The following is an 18,970-nucleotide window of genomic DNA, read 5'->3' as shown; positions in this document are numbered from 1 at the left end:
TTTTGCCATTGCCAATGACAATCTGCTATTTTTATAATATATTAGTATCATTACAATATATTATTAGTATATCTGAAGTACAGAGCTCCTGTTGAGATTCGGCTTGCTCCCTTATTACGTACAGTACCTCACCTCAGTGCAGGGTATTTACATTTATTCAAGTGTTGTGCAAATCATGGCTTCTAAAAAACAGAAAGGTGATTTCAATTGAAACAAAGCAAGAAATCATCAGAAGGAGTGAAAGTTGACAAAAACTTCCTTGTCAAATGGGAAGAGGTTCAGGAGTTTACCAACACTCATTATCCAAACACAGTTGAGGCCAACAGGATTAATGATCTCTACAATGACACCCTTGCCTGTGATTTCCGACAGGTGTTGAAGAAGAGAGAGAAACAGACCACCTTGGACATGCTTTTCAAGGAGCCAGCTGCCAAAAGACAAAGGATGGAACAAGAAAAGTTGACCCTGCAAGCCCCAGTAGCCTCTCCTGACTCTGACTCAGATTAAAAAACAATAAAAAGAGACCTGCTGCAATGTGTAAAAAAGTCTGTATCTGTATGAATGTGTGAATAAAGTGTTCCTCCACCTCGTCTTCACAACATCTGACTACCCGGCATAATTGGTATCTGCTCCATTTTCATTTTTTATGATACAGTACGGTTATTTTATGCTGAGGAACGAATTATATGTTTTAACATGTATTTCTATGGGAAAATGCATTTTGTATAATGGACGTTTCACTTAACGGACGTGCACCTGGAACGGATTAAGTACATTGTATGAGGCACCACTGTATATATATATATTATTTCCTTTAAATAAAACAATGTGTTCCTCTATAATTATTTATATTATTTAATTTGTATTATAATTATTTAAATTGGTAAATGAACATTTTATTAGTAATAAGTTAAAATCAAAATAAATATTATATTAAAGTTTTTAATACAATTTCTAACAGATCCTTCAGGAACTGGAAAACTGTTTTTTGACTTTTTTCGTGTACTGAGAGCTGTACAAATGGCTAATAAGGGACGGCATTTGTTTTGGCTCTACGAAAATGTTGCAGCTATGCCAGTGGAATACAAAGCTATAATCACAAGATTTTTACAGGTAAGTTATTTTATTATATGATCTATAGTTTACTTACAAAACTTTTTGTTATGTTTAATATCCCTTATTAATATAAGTTATATGTTAATGAAATTGTAAATTTTTTAATTTACTTCTTGTTGGTGAAATATATTTTTAATAATATCTATGAAAATCTTCAGACAAATGATTTATTTCAATTATAAAACATTAAAATATAAAGAACTAAATGAAAAAATTTCTACAAACAGAAAAATAAAATATATTGCATAAGCATGGTTTCTACCCATCTGGAAAGTCAGGGATTTTTTCTAGTGTTCAGAAAAAATTACGGAAAGTCAATAAATCTTTGGCTGTCTTGTTGATTTTGTTTGCTGACAATATGGCTGACCAAGGGCTGCCATTTCTTGTCTGCTATCTGCAGACAAGAAATTTTGGTCCTGAAAATATCCTGCACCCCTGCAACTTACAAGTGTGAGGTTCCAGATTGAGTCCAAACCTGTCATTAATTACACTAAAAATGTATTTTAAAATTAAAAAAAAAAAAATAGTATTAAATGAACACAGCACAAGATGATGCAAACATACACAATGTGAGCCCTGAGTGAGAATCAGACAAGTTAAGTAATAAATCAGTGTCACGACAGAGAGTTTGAACTTTGTGCCTCTGATGCTTGTGTACAAATGATCAAAGTTAAACTGAGTCAGGAAACAAAGAAGTTTAACAAAAAGAAAATATTGCACATTCCAAAATATCAGAACAAAGAACATAACAATCAAAAATATGAGTGTAGGTTTTGAATTTCCATCAACATTTCCCAGTTAGAGTTGAAGTATGGTTTTGAGTTGAATACTGAAGATCAACCTTTCTTGTAATCCAATCTGATTGAGGAGACCAATTGGGGAAACAACGAGAGGAATCGGAACCAACCAGATAAAGAAATTTGGAGATGAAATTCTTTAAATATCCTGAATTCCAAGGACAAAGTGTGGATTTTTTTCATTTTTACTGTCAAAAATGACTCATGCACTCCTCTCTCCTTGTTTTGTGTGCCATTTTTTTTGCCAAAGTTCCTGATTTTGTCCTATGTTCACTTTGCCATTGTCCTTCATCCACCAGACTTGCTCAAGACAGTCTCGGGGCCATCAATACTTACAAACTATCTCTGAGATTAACGGGTTTCACCACAAACTCCAATAAAGTGATTTTATTGATTTATAAAGTGTAAGCCCACCTTATATAAAATAAATGGGTTTAATTTGTAAAGATGCTTGTGTCAGTGTGCCCAATGCCACTACCCACATACAGTCTTAAACCCCTTGTACATCCTGACAAGTTTAACAAACTCACCTGTCCGGGTCGGCAAATCTCACCTGAGCAAGGGTGCAGAATATTTTCAGGACCAAAATTTCTCCAAAACATACACAAAATAAAACTATAATTTATGAACCAATTAATAATTATTATTATGTAGTTTGGAAAATTTAAACTAAATTATATAAATCGTTAATTAAGCCTACCATACAATTTTCTATGCAACATTAAACTGATAAGTTAATATAAAAGTATTTTAGACTAAAAGAATGCTTTAATTTAAGTATGTGTCATTATCATATGATAGCATATACAATTATAAACTTAATGTAATACATTGATTAAAAGAAATAAAATTGAACTCAATGCCATGAATTATTATTATTATTTTTATTTTTAGCACAGCAGTAATTAAAAGAATATTACAGATTTTTCTCTCAAATTCATAATACTGCATAATTAATATAGNTGTCAAATGGGAAGAGGTTCAGGAGTTTACCAACACTCATTATCCAAACACAGTTGAGGCCAACAGGATTAATGATCTCTACAATGACACCCTTGCCTGTGATTTCCGACAGGTGTTGAAGAAGAGAGAGAAACAGACCACCTTGGACATGCTTTTCAAGGAGCCAGCTGCCAAAAGACAAAGGATGGAACAAGAAAAGTTGACCCTGCAAGCCCCAGTAGCCTCTCCTGACTCTGACTCAGATTAAAAAACAATAAAAAGAGACCTGCTGCAATGTGTAAAAAAGTCTGTATCTGTATGAATGTGTGAATAAAGTGTTCCTCCACCTCCTCTTCACAACATCTGACTACCCGGCATAATTGGTATCTGCTCCATTTTCATTTTTTATGATACAGTACGGTTATTTTATGCTGAGGAACGAATTATATGTTTTAACATGTATTTCTATGGGAAAATGCATTTTGTATAATGGACGTTTCACTTAACGGACGTGCACCTGGAACGGATTAAGTACATTGTATGAGGCACCACTGTATATATATATATTATTTCCTTTAAATAAAACAATGTGTTCCTCTATAATTATTTATATTATTTAATTTGTATTATAATTATTTAAATTGGTAAATGAACATTTTATTAGTAATAAGTTAAAATCAAAATAAATATTATATTAAAGTTTTTAATACAATTTCTAACAGATCCTTCAGGAACTGGAAAACTGTTTTTTGACTTTTTTCGTGTACTGAGAGCTGTACAAATGGCTAATAAGGGACGGCATTTGTTTTGGCTCTACGAAAATGTTGCAGCTATGCCAGTGGAATACAAAGCTATAATCACAAGATTTTTACAGGTAAGTTATTTTATTATATGATCTATAGTTTACTTACAAAACTTTTTGTTATGTTTAATATCCCTTATTTATATAAGTTATATGTTAATGAAATTGTAAATTTTTTAATTTACTTCTTGTTGGTGAAATATATTTTTAATAATATCTATGAAAATCTTCAGACAAATGATTTATTTCAATTATAAAACATTAAAATATAAAGAACTAAATGAAAAAATTTCTACAAACAGAAAAATAAAATATATTGCATAAGCATGGTTTCTACCCATCTGGAAAGTCAGGGATTTTTTCTAGTGTTCAGAAAAAATTACGGAAAGTCAATAAATCTTTGGCTGTCTTGTTGATTTTGTTTGCTGACAATATGGCTGACCAAGGGCTGCCATTTCTTGTCTGCTATCTGCAGACAAGAAATTTTGGTCCTGAAAATATCCTGCACCCCTGCAACTTACAAGTGTGAGGTTCCAGATTGAGTCCAAACCTGTCATTAATTACACTAAAAATGTATTTTAAAATTAAAAAAAAAAAAATAGTATTAAATGAACACAGCACAAGATGATGCAAACATACACAATGTGAGCCCTGAGTGAGAATCAGACAAGTTAAGTAATAAATCAGTGTCACGACAGAGAGTTTGAACTTTGTGCCTCTGATGCTTGTGTACAAATGATCAAAGTTAAACTGAGTCAGGAAACAAAGAAGTTTAACAAAAAGAAAATATTGCACATTCCAAAATATCAGAACAAAGAACATAACAATCAAAAATATGAGTGTAGGTTTTGAATTTCCATCAACATTTCCCAGTTAGAGTTGAAGTATGGTTTTGAGTTGAATACTGAAGATCAACCTTTCTTGTAATCCAATCTGATTGAGGAGACCAATTGGGGAAACAATGAGAGGAATCGGAACCAACCAGATAAAGAAATTTGGAGATGAAATTCTTTAAATATCCTGAATTCCAAGGACAAAGTGTGGATTTCTTTCATTTTTACTGTCAAAAATGACTCATGCACTCCTCTCTCCTTGTTTTGTGTGCCATTTTTTTTGCCAAAGTTCCTGATTTTGTCCTATGTTCACTTTGCCATTGTCCTTCATCCACCAGACTTGCTCAAGACAGTCTCGGGGCCATCAATACTTACAAACTATCTCTGAGATTAACGGGTTTCACCACAAACTCCAATAAAGTGATTTTATTGATTTATAAAGTGTAAGCCCACCTTATATAAAATAAATGGGTTTAATTTGTAAAGATGCTTGTGTCAGTGTGCCCAATGCCACTACCCACATACAGTCTTAAACCCCTTGTACATCCTGACAAGTTTAACAAACTCACCTGTCCGGGTCGGCAAATCTCACCTGAGCAAGGGTGCAGAATATTTTCAGGACCAAAATTTCTCCAAAACATACACAAAATAAAACTATAATTTATGAACCAATTAATAATTATTATTATGTAGTTTGGAAAATTTAAACTAAATTATATAAATCGTTAATTAAGCCTACCATACAATTTTCTATGCAACATTAAACTGATAAGTTAATATAAAAGTATTTTAGACTAAAAGAATGCTTTAATTTAAGTATGTGTCATTATCATATGATAGCATATACAATTATAAACTTAATGTAATACATTGATTAAAAGAAATAAAATTGAACTCAATGCCATGAATTATTATTATTATTTTTATTTTTAGCACAGCAGTAATTAAAAGAATATTACAGATTTTTCTCTCAAATTCATAATACTGCATAATTAATANAGTCTGATAAAACTTAATGAAATATTTAAAGTAATTGAACTTTGGCAACATTTGTCCCCATATATTCTTCTATTGGGAAATTTTAATGCAAGTATCACTGAAATGCCAGATTCATATTATAACGGTCCTAATCACCAAGTACAAAACATCAGACATTCTAAAGATGATATTACTAATAAACTAGGTATAAATCTAATAAAGTTAACAAAAGAACATAGCTTGTATATTTTAAATGGACAACTTAAAATTGATTACAATAAATAAATAATGGCTTCTTTTTTCCAAAGCCATATAATTTTACAGTTGTGGATTAATAACAAAATAAATTACTTTTATTTAATAAAACATTTTATGTTTGTTTTTTTTTAATAATTCAGTGATTATAGTGTCTTGGCTGTGTGCGCTGGTGGTCACTTTGTTCTTGCACTTGACATTAACTGGGAAACTAGTGTATTTCTCTAAATTAACTAATTAAATTAATCAAAAGTGGATAATACTAACTAGAAATCATTATTCTGAAGAAATATTAGGAACTGATAAGTATGCACCGTTCACCAATTAAACGTGGAAGACCTCCACTCAACCGAACCAAACAGGATAGCAAAAAGAATCAACCAGAAACATCAAATTTCAAACTTATAACAGACTATAGTTTGTTAATTGAAAAAGAACTACAAGAATCACCTCTAGAAATCAACAATCCTCATATGGAAATAAATTCGCAAATCCTACAAAACTCCCCAGGTTAGTCTAATATAATCCATTTCTGATCTCCTCCTCCAGCACATATAAACTAACTATATAACCATCGACGGTTATTACAACGCCGGCTGTTGACACATCCAGTGCCCACGTCCTATAAGGCACTCAACCGGCCATCGCAAGCCCCGGCAAGGCGTAATATATACAACCAATATTAATATTAAACTAGCCCGATAGATTTTCGGCATATGGTTGGTGTTTAGCTATATTATATATCGGGTTTAGCGATGTTTGTATATATTATGCCTTGCCGGGGCTTGCGATGGCCGGTTGAGTGCCTTATAGGACGTGGGCACTGGATGTGTCCCCAGCCGGCGTTGTAATAATCGTCGATGGTTATATAGTTAGCTTATATGTGCTGGAGGAGGAGATCGGACTGGAGGTCTGGATAGCGTAACTGGCAACGCATCTGCACGATAATCCATTTACAATCCATTCACTTCGATAAATTTGAGTAACACTTTAACAGCAGATTTATGGGAAAAAATTTCAGAATTGATTAATGCTTTGAATGATAAACTATCCACCCAAATGGAATCTATAAAAGAAGATTTGAATCTAATCCACGGAACTATACGAGAAAATAAAGTTCAGTTTCAAAAAATGGAAAGTCTAATTGACAATTTAAAATTACAAACTATACAGTATAAAATGGATAATTTAATTAATGTTAATAACTATAATAATATCATTTTATATAATTATCCTACATCAAAAAGTAACTCCAAATCAGAAATACTTAAATTTATTAATCATACTTTAAATCTACATAATATATCTCAAGAGGATATTCTCGATATAGTTCAAATAACAAAATCATCTAATCCTGTTATAAGATTATCTCTTAATAATAAACAGGTTAGTGACCAAATCTTTAACGTCTTTATATCAAAGAAACAGAGGAAACTATTGGAAAACTGGGAAAACATACAGATTGCATCAGACCTTACTAAGGACTCACGAAAAAGAAGAAAACACTTACTATCAATGTATTATGAATTAAGAAAACAGGGTCATCCAGTTAAATTATGCAATGATGTTTTAATAGTAGATCGAAACAGAATAACTTATAATATTAATACAGAACAACTGGTTAATGTGGATACTTTTTTACCTGTTTCTCTTTTATCAGAATTATCAAGGTGATATATTCTTTAAAATAAATCTAACCCGGTAAAAGCTACTACAACTATACATCCAACTACAATCATAAACTGGAATAGTCTAGGTTTAAAGAATAAACTATCAACTCTAAAGTTTTTTCATTCAAATTATGACCCAGATATAATAGGTATAACTGAAACTTGGATTATAATTGATTTGTTCTATAATACAACTATCTTCAATAACTACACAACAATAATGGTTCCAGCACACAAACTTTCTGGCCCAGATCATTCAAGCGGTGGACTATGTATTCTATTAAAAAAACAGTTTTGCAAAATACAACAAATCCAAAGATCTGAAAATTATATCCTACTTCTATTATCAATGAATAACCCAACATTTGGTAATAAAGAAAATCAACAAATAATAGTAATGACTGCTTACATTCCGCCTAATAGTCTGATAAAACTTAATGAAATATTTAAAGTAATTGAACTTTGGCAACATTTGTCCCCATATATTCTTCTATTGGGAAATTTTAATGCAAGTATCACTGAAATGCCAGATTCATATTATAACGGTCCTAATCACCAAGTACAAAACATCAGACATTCTAAAGATGATATTACTAATAAACTAGGTATAAATCTAATAAAGTTAACAAAAGAACATAGCTTGTATATTTTAAATGGACAACTTAAAATTGATTACCTAGCAGAATTTACATGTATTGAGTATAATGGAAAATCCACTATAGACTTAACAATATGTTCCAAGTATTTTTTGGATTGCTGTTTAGAATTTGCCACAACTATACATGACGCATTGGATCATTTTCCAACGATATCTAAATTTATACTATCCTCACAATATTTAACCTCTAACAAGAGCAATAATCATATTGGAATTTGCTACAAAATGATGAAATATTCTAACGAAATTGGTAACAGATTCAATAATATTTCAGAAATAATCAATATAAACTCTATTACAATATATAACCAAATAATTCAGATAATGAACGAATATATACTATTTAAAAATGATAAAAATTTAATTCAAAACAAATTTAAAAAACCATGGTTTGACAAGGATTTTCACAAGAAGAAAAAGATGAAGCAAACAAAATTAAAAATATTCTGTGAAAATTCAAATAATTTAAACTTCATAAATTACAGGAAATACAAACAAATTTATAATAATCTAATCAAAGCAAAAAAGAAAAAATATCTATCACAACTTGAAACAAGGCTACTAAAAAATAGTAAAGACAGCAAAACTTTTTGGTTAATAATACAAAAATTTTGATTCAAAATAGATATATGTGATGATAATGAAATAATAAATTTTGAGGAATGGAAAAAATTTTATCAGCGTTTCTCTGTTACTCAAGGCATCTATAATTTAATGCTTAATTATAATTCAAATAATGATTATCTTAACGATAAATTTACAATAAAGGAATTAGATGAAATTATAAATAAAACTCACAAAGACACAATACCAGGAAGTGACCTTATACCAACCAAATTCTTAAAAACACTACCAACTCAAGCAAGAGTAAAGTTGTTACACCTCCTCAATTTTATGTATAAAACAACCACTTATCCAGACTTCTGGAAATCAGTAATGCTCACAATGATATACAAAAAAAGGTGATAAACTTTCTCCAAATAATTACAGGCCGATTGCATTAATGTCAACTTTAAGAAAATGTTTTACATCACTACTAGCTACAAAATTTCAGTACTGGACCAAGATAATGGATCTTGAAGTGAAATTTCAATATGCCTTTTTCAAAAATAAAGTAACAGAATCTGCTATTTTCCTGTTATCATCCGTAATACAACTTCAAGTGAATAAAAAACAAAGAAAGATTTATGTAATTTTTATAGATATTCAAAAAGCCTTCAATTCTGTTTATGTTCTGCTATTAGTGCATAAGTTAAAAGCTAAAGGATCAGAAAACCAATTTGCTACTACAATATTTAAGCTATTTTCAACTTATATTGCAACTATTAAACAGGGAAAATCTGTTTCTCCATCATTAACATTAACACAAGGAATACTTCAGGATGACCCCTGTCACCTTACTTATTCAACTTCTATTTACTTGAAATCGATCAAATCTTTCAAGATTATTCAGATAGTATAGAGAGTGGTGACAGAGTTTTCCACTATGTGTTATTTGTGGATGACTTTGCTGTCTTTGCTCCAACAAAAGTTTCAATACAAAGAAAAATTAATCAGTAAAATTCTTATCTTAAATCAATTCACTTAACTATAAACTCTGCCAAAACTAAAGTTCTTATATTCCATAACAATAGTAGAATCTCCAAAAAAGAAACTGTGCTATATCTAGATAATAATCCACTGCAGACAGTAAATGAAATTAATTATTTGGGTGTTGTATTTGACTGGAACCATACATTTAAATCACATCTCTCATACTTAGACAACAAGGTAAAACTTGCCATAGATAATTTCATGATGAACTCAGGATATTTTTCTTCTAATTATCAATTAGAGATTCAGACTATGTACAAAAAATTATTTAATTTTTGAGTCTATCAATTAATCCTTTTTTCATACACCATAGAAGTAGCCTTTACATTGGTTTGAAGAAATCACTTCATAAAAACGAATAACAATAAGTAAAATTTACAATTAAAAACGATCAGACGTCAGCCTTTCATTTTAGATATCTGACGCCTTAACATTAAAAATGTAAAGGCTACTTCTATGGTGTATGAAAAAAGGATTAATTGATAGACTCAAAAATTAAATAATTTTTTGTACATAGTTTGAATCTCTAATTGATAATTGCCATAGATAATCTGCTATACAGTAGACCCCCCTATAACGCTTAGATACGTTCCACGCTAAGCGAATTTTATGTTATAGGAACAATTAAATACATGATCCAATCGCAGCCCGATAGGTGGGAACTTTACGGACTAAGGCTGTTCGAAAGGTTTTCTTCCATAAAATTAATCAATTCTAGACTAATTCGACTCAACATTTCCAAAACACGTATAATTTTTTGGGAGTAATCCGTATAAACTATGCTATAAACAAAAAATTATAGGATTACTTACCGAGTGTGTACCGTTCGACTACGCCGTTGCTTAAAGCTGGTTTTCGTTGCGGAACAGCACATGAAACGGCGGCCGCGATTTCTAATAACGAATTTTTCGCAGAAAAATAACTTGACCTTTGGAGACATCATTAATATAAATAATTTTTATGGCCGTTGAATAAGAAGTGTTTCTTTCACAAGAAATGTATAAAATTAGTGCTGTATTAGACTTACGGTACCTAATTTACATACTGTACAGACGATAATAAACTCAACTTACTAGCCTAAAATCTCCGTAGCGTGTTGCCAGGCGGCAGAAAGCATATATATAATTATAATAAAGTTACAATAAATTAAGTTAATATATAATTATATATACAGTACCTAATTTATATATAATTAATATATAATTATATGTACAGTACCTAATTTATATATAATTTATATATAATACTAAACAGACGATAGCAAACTCAATTTAGCCGCTCCGTAGCGTGGCGCAGGGTCGGAGGAAAGTAGTTCGGCTGCTCATCCACTATTGGTCCAGACTCTATCAATCTTGTCACGAAACGACGTTATAGGAGCTTCTTTATACGTATGTTGCTACAATTTTTTCGCTACGTTATAGGAATTGTCGTTATAGGAACGTACGTTATAGGGGGGTCGACTGTATTTATATTCTAAATTAAAAATTTCCAACTTAACTATCCATATGAAGCTCTATAATTCAATTATTAATCCAATCATATACTATGCATATCCAATCTGGGGACTTGACTACTTGTATAAACTAGAATCTTTCCATATTTATTTCCTCCACAGACTATTTCATTTAGAACTGTTCCAGGCTATGCAATTCGTCACGAAACCAACCGTATCTGCACATTCCCATTCATTATAAAATGAATCATTAAATTCTATTATCATTTAAAATTTAAAAGTGACAGTAATATCAGCTTTCTACATAATGAAATAATTAAATGCAGCAAAAAACCAACATCAATACAACTTTGGCAAACTAAATTAAATAAAATACAGTAATACCCCGAACTTACGTGATAGGTGGGACCGAGCGACAACCGCGAAAGCCGGGGTATAATTTCGCAATTTGTGTAAAATCCAAGTCGGATGTATGTAAGCTAATAAATGTTCTCATTAATCTTATCTCGTCTTTTGATTCGTTCACAGTTACAAGTAATCACCACATAGAGTCTCTCAAGTATCCGTAGATATAACAAACACAGAAATATATAACACAAAATAAATTGTAGCTATGTGTCGTTTCCGCACGACACATCTGAACATGTAAGCTGAACAATAGTGTGGGGGAAGTGAGTAATCGAAAGTTGCGTGGTGCTCAAACAAAAGACGAATCGACAAGATTTGAAAATCGTGCAACTCTGGGTTTGCGTAAGTCGAGGTATTACTGTACTAAATTCTTTTGGTCTGTCAGAATTGTTATTCAAAGATAGTATCTGGGATTGGAAATTTGGATATACCATGCTAATAGATTCAGCCATCTCTCAGTCTATAAATGCTGATCAAACCAGTTTAAATCATAATACTTATTATCCATGATACTTAAAAATTTATTAAATCCCATCTGTACAATCTTATATGNAAAATTTTCATCTGTATATAAAAAATAATAACGAAATAAAGCCTCGGTTTTAAATATTAGTCTACTGAACAATTAAGGTAAAACTTGCCATAGATAATCTGTTATATTTATATTCTAAATTAAAAATTTCTAACTTAACTACCCATATGAAGCTCTATAATTTAATTATTAATCCAATCATATACTACGCATCTTCAATCTGGGGACTTGACTACTTGTATAAACTAGAATCTTTGGCAAACTAAATTAAATAAAATACTAAATTCTTTTGGTGTATCAGAATTGTTATTCAAAGATAGTATCCGGGATTGGAAATTTGGATATACAACGCTAATAGATTCAGCCATCTCTCAGTCTATAAATGCTGATCAAATCAGTTTAAATTATAATACTTATCATCCATGGTATTTAAAAATTTTTTAAATCCTATCTGTACAATGAATCTGTACAACCTTATATGATAAAAACAATCAACTTGAACGTGAAAAGTCTAATATCACAATTACGACTAAACAAATACTCGCTGTATATTAATAATATTCATATTAATTTATCAAATAATTACTGCCCATGGTGTAAATCAGGAGAATCTTCAATTGACCACCTACTTCAGAAATGAAAGACTTTCAAATATACGTGACTCTCTCAATGTCTCGCGAATGTTACATAATAATACTCACCAAGATTATAGAAATATTCTAAATAATTTGAATAAAAAAGATATCTACAATTTATATAAATACTTCATCAAAGTGACAGAAATGTTAGAAAATTAAATCAGCAGAGTTAACTTATGATACTGTTGTAAAACTTGACTATTGTTGTTTGGATATAATGTTATGATTATCTAACTATTATTTAGACCCAGGAGCTATTATGATCTCACAGAAATATTCTAAATAATTTGAATAAAAAGATCTCTACAATTTATATAAATACTTCATCAAGGTGACAGAAATGTTAGAAAATTAAATCAGCAGAGTTAACTTATAATACTGTTGTAAAAATTGACTATTGTTGTTTGAATATAATGTTATGATCATCTAAATATTGTTATTGATTAATAATTATGTTAATAATAAACTAATGTGAATTCTATTGTATAAAAAAACTTCTGAATGTTACAATATTATATAATGTTACTATCNATAGTAAGTCAAATGCTGTTTTATTTTGTTAATGTGACATACTGTAAGGGATGTGAGAGTCAGGAAATTTATGCAAAGTTGATCAGGAAAAGTCATGAAATTTAAAACAAAAATTTGAGTTGGAACCCTGCATAAGTTTCTTTCCTTCTCCTCTCTTCCCCTTCCCTTCTTCTTCCTGCTAAACAGTTAGTGTACAGCCATTGTTATTCGCATAAGTGAACATACACAATCAGTCACCAAGATAGAAAAAGAAGCTTCTGGGTACTATATTAAGTTAAATAAATATAAAAAATAACCTATAAATTTAATGTGCCCTACATTATTCTTCAAGTATTCTGAATCTTATATTTTGCAATATTTATAATAATATTTTTTCTGAAAGTTTTCAATTATTAACTCAAAGCTACTAAATTCTGTAATTTTGCTTAATCTAAATATTTCCTAATCATAATTTTTTAAAATTGTCTGTAACACAGAAATACATTTTTTTAAACTTTTTGTTATTAATGCTTTAATTTTAATAATTAAATGATTTAAATACTACACTTCTATCTTTCTAAAGTATCAATAGATGTTTTCGTCATTAATCACTGAATATTTTATATTCATTAATTTCTGACTATTCTAATTATATTGAAATTTTGTATAGATTCATTTCATTATTTACAATGTAAACATCTCTAATTATGAAACTAACTTAATTTGCATCATTTCTCAATGCTAAAATTTTTTTAATTTTTAATCTTTTTAATTTTTTTATAATGTAATACAAATTGGATTAAGTTTACTTTATCAATATACATAAGTCACTCAGAAAGTTTTGTCCTACACGTTTTCTATTGGTTATACCAAAATGAGTCTTTCACCAATCAAAGGAGCATGAAAAATGGGTGGAGTAAATTCCAATTCAACTTCCTGTTTCCAGTACTTTTCCAGCTTGCAGGGCAAAAATATAAGAAATTTATGGTGTAGACAAAAACCGAATATGAGATGATTATCCATTACAACATTTTACATAATCTCAGTAAAGATGAATGCTTTTCAGAAATGTCTCTTGTTTTAGGGAAACATTGTCCTTCCTTGAAGACCATAACAAAATAAAAAGTTTAAAAGCAGTAATTTTAGTATGGAGGATGACTCACTCTCAGGTAGGCCAGCAGAAGCAGTGATGTCAGAAAATATAGCTGCTGTAAAGAAACTTCTTAGCAAAGACAGGCAAATCACCTATCGGCAGTTTCAGGAACTATTGAATATTAGTGCCTCATCTATTCATGACATTCTGCACAAGCACTTTGGATTAAGAAAGGTTTGTTCACTTTGGGTATCCCATTCACTGACAGAGGAGCAGAAGCACAACAGAGTAGAATGATGGGAAAAATTATTAAATGGTTTGAGTCTTGGACACTCAAGAATGTTAGCTGCATTATAACAGGTGATGAGGCCTGGCTTTATTATTAAGACATGCCAACAAAATCTCAGAGCAAAGTTTGGCTCTTTGAAAATGAAGCAACAGTAGAGGTCTGAAAATCACATTTGACAAAGAAATGAATGATTGCTTCATTCTTTGGAAAATGCAGTATTATGGAGAGAGTCATAATAGAAAAACAGCATACAGTCACTATTTTTTGTTATACCCAAAAATGTTTGCTAAAAACCATGAGGAACATCCGACTAAGATCCCAGCTTGACACATGGTTCGTACACCATGATGACGCTCCAGTGCACAGGTCAAAGGATACAGTCACCTATTTGGTAAAGTCTGGACTAACTGTTTTGGATCACCCTCCATACATCCAGATCTTGTTCCCTGTGACTTTGGCTTATTTCCAGAAGTCAAAAAATGTCTCAAAGGAAGGCGATTTTCCAGCGATGATGCTTCTGGCAGTGGGGAATCAAGAGTGTGCTGATCTCCTGGAAGAAAAGCAGAAGGCCTAATTTGATAACTGGTTCAGCATATGGCAAGATGCATTAAGTATGGTGGAGAGTATGTTGAAAGACTAAAAAATAAACCTGGAGGACAAAATTTTCCAAGCAACCTATGTATAGCTGTAGTTTTTAAAAGTTGATTAGTTTTATGTGTAAAAATATTCTAACTCAGCGCTGTCCAACTGGCGGCCCGCGGGCCGTATATGGCCCCCCAAATAATTTTTACGGCCCGTGAGTACATTTTACTATGAATAAATTTATGTTACTAAATTATTATTATTAATATTAAAATTATTTTACTACCGTGTTTCCCCGAAAATAAGACAGTGTATTATATTAATTTTTGCTCTGAAAAATGCAGCTAGGTCTTATTTTCAGGGAATGTCTTATTTTTTCCACGAAGAAGAATTCACATTTATTATTGAACAAAAAAATTTCCAAGTCGAACTTAGACGAGAGTGACGTATATCCGGTGTGGATATCGAACTGTCGCCTTTTTATAGCGTCAACATCGGATTCGCTGACCAATTAGTGCTTACTGAACCGTACCACTATGCAAATGTCATGTGGTTTATCAACCTTCTTGGCCCCCGAAATGTTTGGTGAAGAAAATATGGCCCGCGGGCTATGATAAGTTGGACAGCGCTGTTCTAACTGAAGAGGGAACTCAAGTTCCAAAATGCATTTTAGTTAATTTATATATTTGTAATTTTTAAATTATAGAGTTTTTATGATAACCAAAGTTTAATAAATGTTTAAATACTGTAAGGTCTCTTTTTATGCAGATTATTTTTATGCGATTTTGAAGTTGTGCGGTTTGTATTTCATCCAAAAATTTCTTTGACAAACATACATATAGGCTTGTTTAGGAAGCCCGCGTATAGATAGTCTCGAAAAATCGTGGAACGCTAAAAGCTCACTCCATTTGTTCCACTGACATATAACGTTTATGGATGTAAAGGACAACTAGAGATACCTTAATCGCTTTAGTTCCTAGCAATTTTTGATATAAATGTAATTAAACATAAAAAATACTTAAAACTGAAAAAAACAAAAGAAATGCATTAATTTTGAAGAAAAAGCTTCAAAGTTTAACTTCCTTTGTCTCGCCCTTCTGTGAAATTTAACACCCATGAGTCATTGTTTACACATCTGGATGACCTTGAACATATCTGGAGTTGGATTTCCCGGGGCATTCTCATAGACGTCGTGGGAGGACAAGGGTTTAAAGTAGGGTGAACACTAGCTGGACGTATATTTTTAAATATTTTTAAAAAATTTGGAGACTTAAAAAACATTCCAAAAATTCAAAAAAAAATTTTTCAAAAATGGCCTTAAGAACCGTGTTTTTAATTAATTAAACTCTTCACATCCAGATGTCAGTGATTTGTTTTTAGAGTGAGCTTTTGCAATTCGGGAATTCCCCTTGTATTACTTTTCAATAAAATAAACTGAATTAAGTTTGAATACAAGTTTATTTTAAGCTTTTATATGAATTTCTTTCAGACATTTGAAGTAATTTATTAAGCAGTCTTTTAATTTCTGCAAACTTTTTTATGCGGTTTTAAGTTAATTTTAACTCGTTGTTTTGGTTTTATGCGATTTTAGAAAATTACGGAACGTATCCCTACTTTTTCAAGGCAAGTAAAGTCTTTTTTTATGCAAATTTTTTATATGCGCTTTTCTGTAGAATGTATCCACCGCATAAAACGAGACCTTACAGTATTTGGTTGTTGGTGTATGGTAAATCCTAATATATCATTTACAACTGTTTTATTTATGTAAAAATGAATGTATTAAATACAATAGTCACCACTGAACTTAGACCAGACCACAATTAACATGCCATCCAATAGATAGGTTTAACAAAAAGTAGCTTTGATTCATTGCATGAATGTTTTATATAATTTAAAAACAAATATACAGTAATTAATCTTTATTTTTGCTAAATATCAACTTGATATCTTGCAAGTTTAACAAAATTGAGCCAGTCAAACTTGAGCCACAGGCATCAAAAAACATAGACTGCTGTGTCACCCCATCAATGAATATAGACCAACCAATAAATTGCATTTAAATAATGTTACAATTGCAGTATTTCTGAAACACCTGATTATTTTAGCCTCACTTTAGATTCTTTTGGTCTCATTTTAGCCTGCAGTGATCCTGTGAATGATATAAGGTGCTTCTTTAGTTTTATTTACAAACCTTTGCATTTTGCCTATAATGGTCAGAGGAAAAGCTGTTTCAGAAGATTTAAGGGATGCTATCATTACTAAACACAGTTATGGCATGTTTGAGAAAGCTATTAGTAAAAAGCTAATGCTAAGCAAGACAAAGGTGTCCCAGATTATTGTTCATTACACTAACCAAGCCACGTTTGAAAAAAATCGGAAAAAATAACTGCTGTGCTACAGCATTGGATGTAACTCCAATATAGAACAATACAACTGGAAAGAATGTATCTGTTTTGACAACATACAGGAGACTGCAAGAAATGCATTTCTGGACAATCATTCATCATACTGTTGTGAGAATTAAGAACATAACTACGAAATTACCAACATACCACCATGCATTTTTGGTTCTATGCAGCACGTGAAAAACCTTTCCTCACAGCACATCAAAAGAAGAAACAGGTACAGTGGGCCAAAGAACATCTTTCCTTGTCTCAACAAAAATGGCATGAAATTCTGTGGTCTGATGAATCAAAATTTAAATTATCAGCAACAGACAAAAGCAAATGTGTCATTCAATCTGCCAATGAAGCTAATGATCTAGCATTGTTAAACTGCTCAGTGTAATTTCCTGCCAATGTCATGGTTTGGAGGTGTATGAGCAGTCTGTTTTTTTTGATGCCTGTGACTCAAGTTTGACTGGCTCAATTTTGTTAAACTTGTAAGATATCAAGTTGATATTTAGCAAAAATAAAGATTAATTATAGTATATTTGTTTTAAATTATGTAAAACATTCATGCAATGAATCAAAGCTACTTTTTTTTAAACCTATCTGTTGGATGGCATGTTAATTGTGGTCTGGTCTAAGTTCATTGGTGACTACTATAGTATTAATGTAAGGGCAAAATGCAGAGTTATTGATAATAAAAAATGCTATAGTTTAATCATTCTCTCTGAATCATTAATTTGTTAATATAAATGTTTTTCATAATTGTTAAATTTATTTATTTCTTCATGTAATACCTAAATTTGCTATCAATTTTTATCATCTCAGAATATCCTGTATGGTTCATTTAGAAATTATGGTGATCATTACTTTTCTTTAATTTGATATTTTTTATCGAAAAATATCAAAGCCAAAACGACTAATAACTTTAATATAATACAAAAAGTTTTTGTTGTTTTGACAAGCTAACAATGGTTTACTTTATAAAAGAAGTAATAAAAACTTTTTTCTTTTTTTCTTCCTCTAGTGTGAGCCAGCATTAATAGATTCAAAATATTTCACTGCACAAAAACGGGCTCGCTATTTCTGGGGAAATCTTCCAGGAATGTATACGTATGTAAATTTCAGTAATTTTTTTATCATTAAATTTCATAGAATTCAAACTTCTATAGTCTTTCCCAGAATAACAGTGGAGCCCATACATGCACAAAGGAAAATGTTCTGTGTTTGTTACAAAGTAGAACATATATCAGAATTATAAGATATGGTTAAACTGTTATAATGTATTTGAAATTATAAAAATGCAGAACACATTATATGACATCATGATGTGATGTTTGGATTTTCAAAGTTTATATTCTTTTTTATTTTATTCAATTTTATATATAGTTTTGTTGCTTAGCTACAGCAGCAGATTGATATACTGAAGAGGGA

The 18,970-nt window shown here is 30.9% G+C and overlaps 1 protein-coding gene across 1 annotated transcript in view; it reads left to right on the top strand.

The window, feature by feature from the left end:
• LOC111635051 (DNA (cytosine-5)-methyltransferase 3A-like) overlaps positions 1–18,970 on the top strand; it is a 151,585-nt gene that overhangs the window by 91,312 nt on the left and 41,303 nt on the right. The window contains exons 13-14 of the mRNA XM_023379901.1: positions 962–1,113; positions 18,564–18,649. Coding sequence (XP_023235669.1) covers positions 962–1,113; positions 18,564–18,649 — 238 coding nt within the window. The remainder of the gene's footprint in view (positions 1–961; positions 1,114–18,563; positions 18,650–18,970) is intronic.

This window comes from Centruroides sculpturatus, unplaced genomic scaffold, assembly GCF_000671375.1.
Source record: "Centruroides sculpturatus isolate CEXI.00-Female unplaced genomic scaffold, Cexi_2.0 scaffold795, whole genome shotgun sequence".
In the NCBI taxonomy this organism is placed as follows: Eukaryota; Metazoa; Arthropoda; class Arachnida; order Scorpiones; family Buthidae; genus Centruroides; species Centruroides sculpturatus.
Note: the sequence above shows the minus strand (reverse complement) of the source record. Positions and strands in the feature narration are given on the sequence as shown.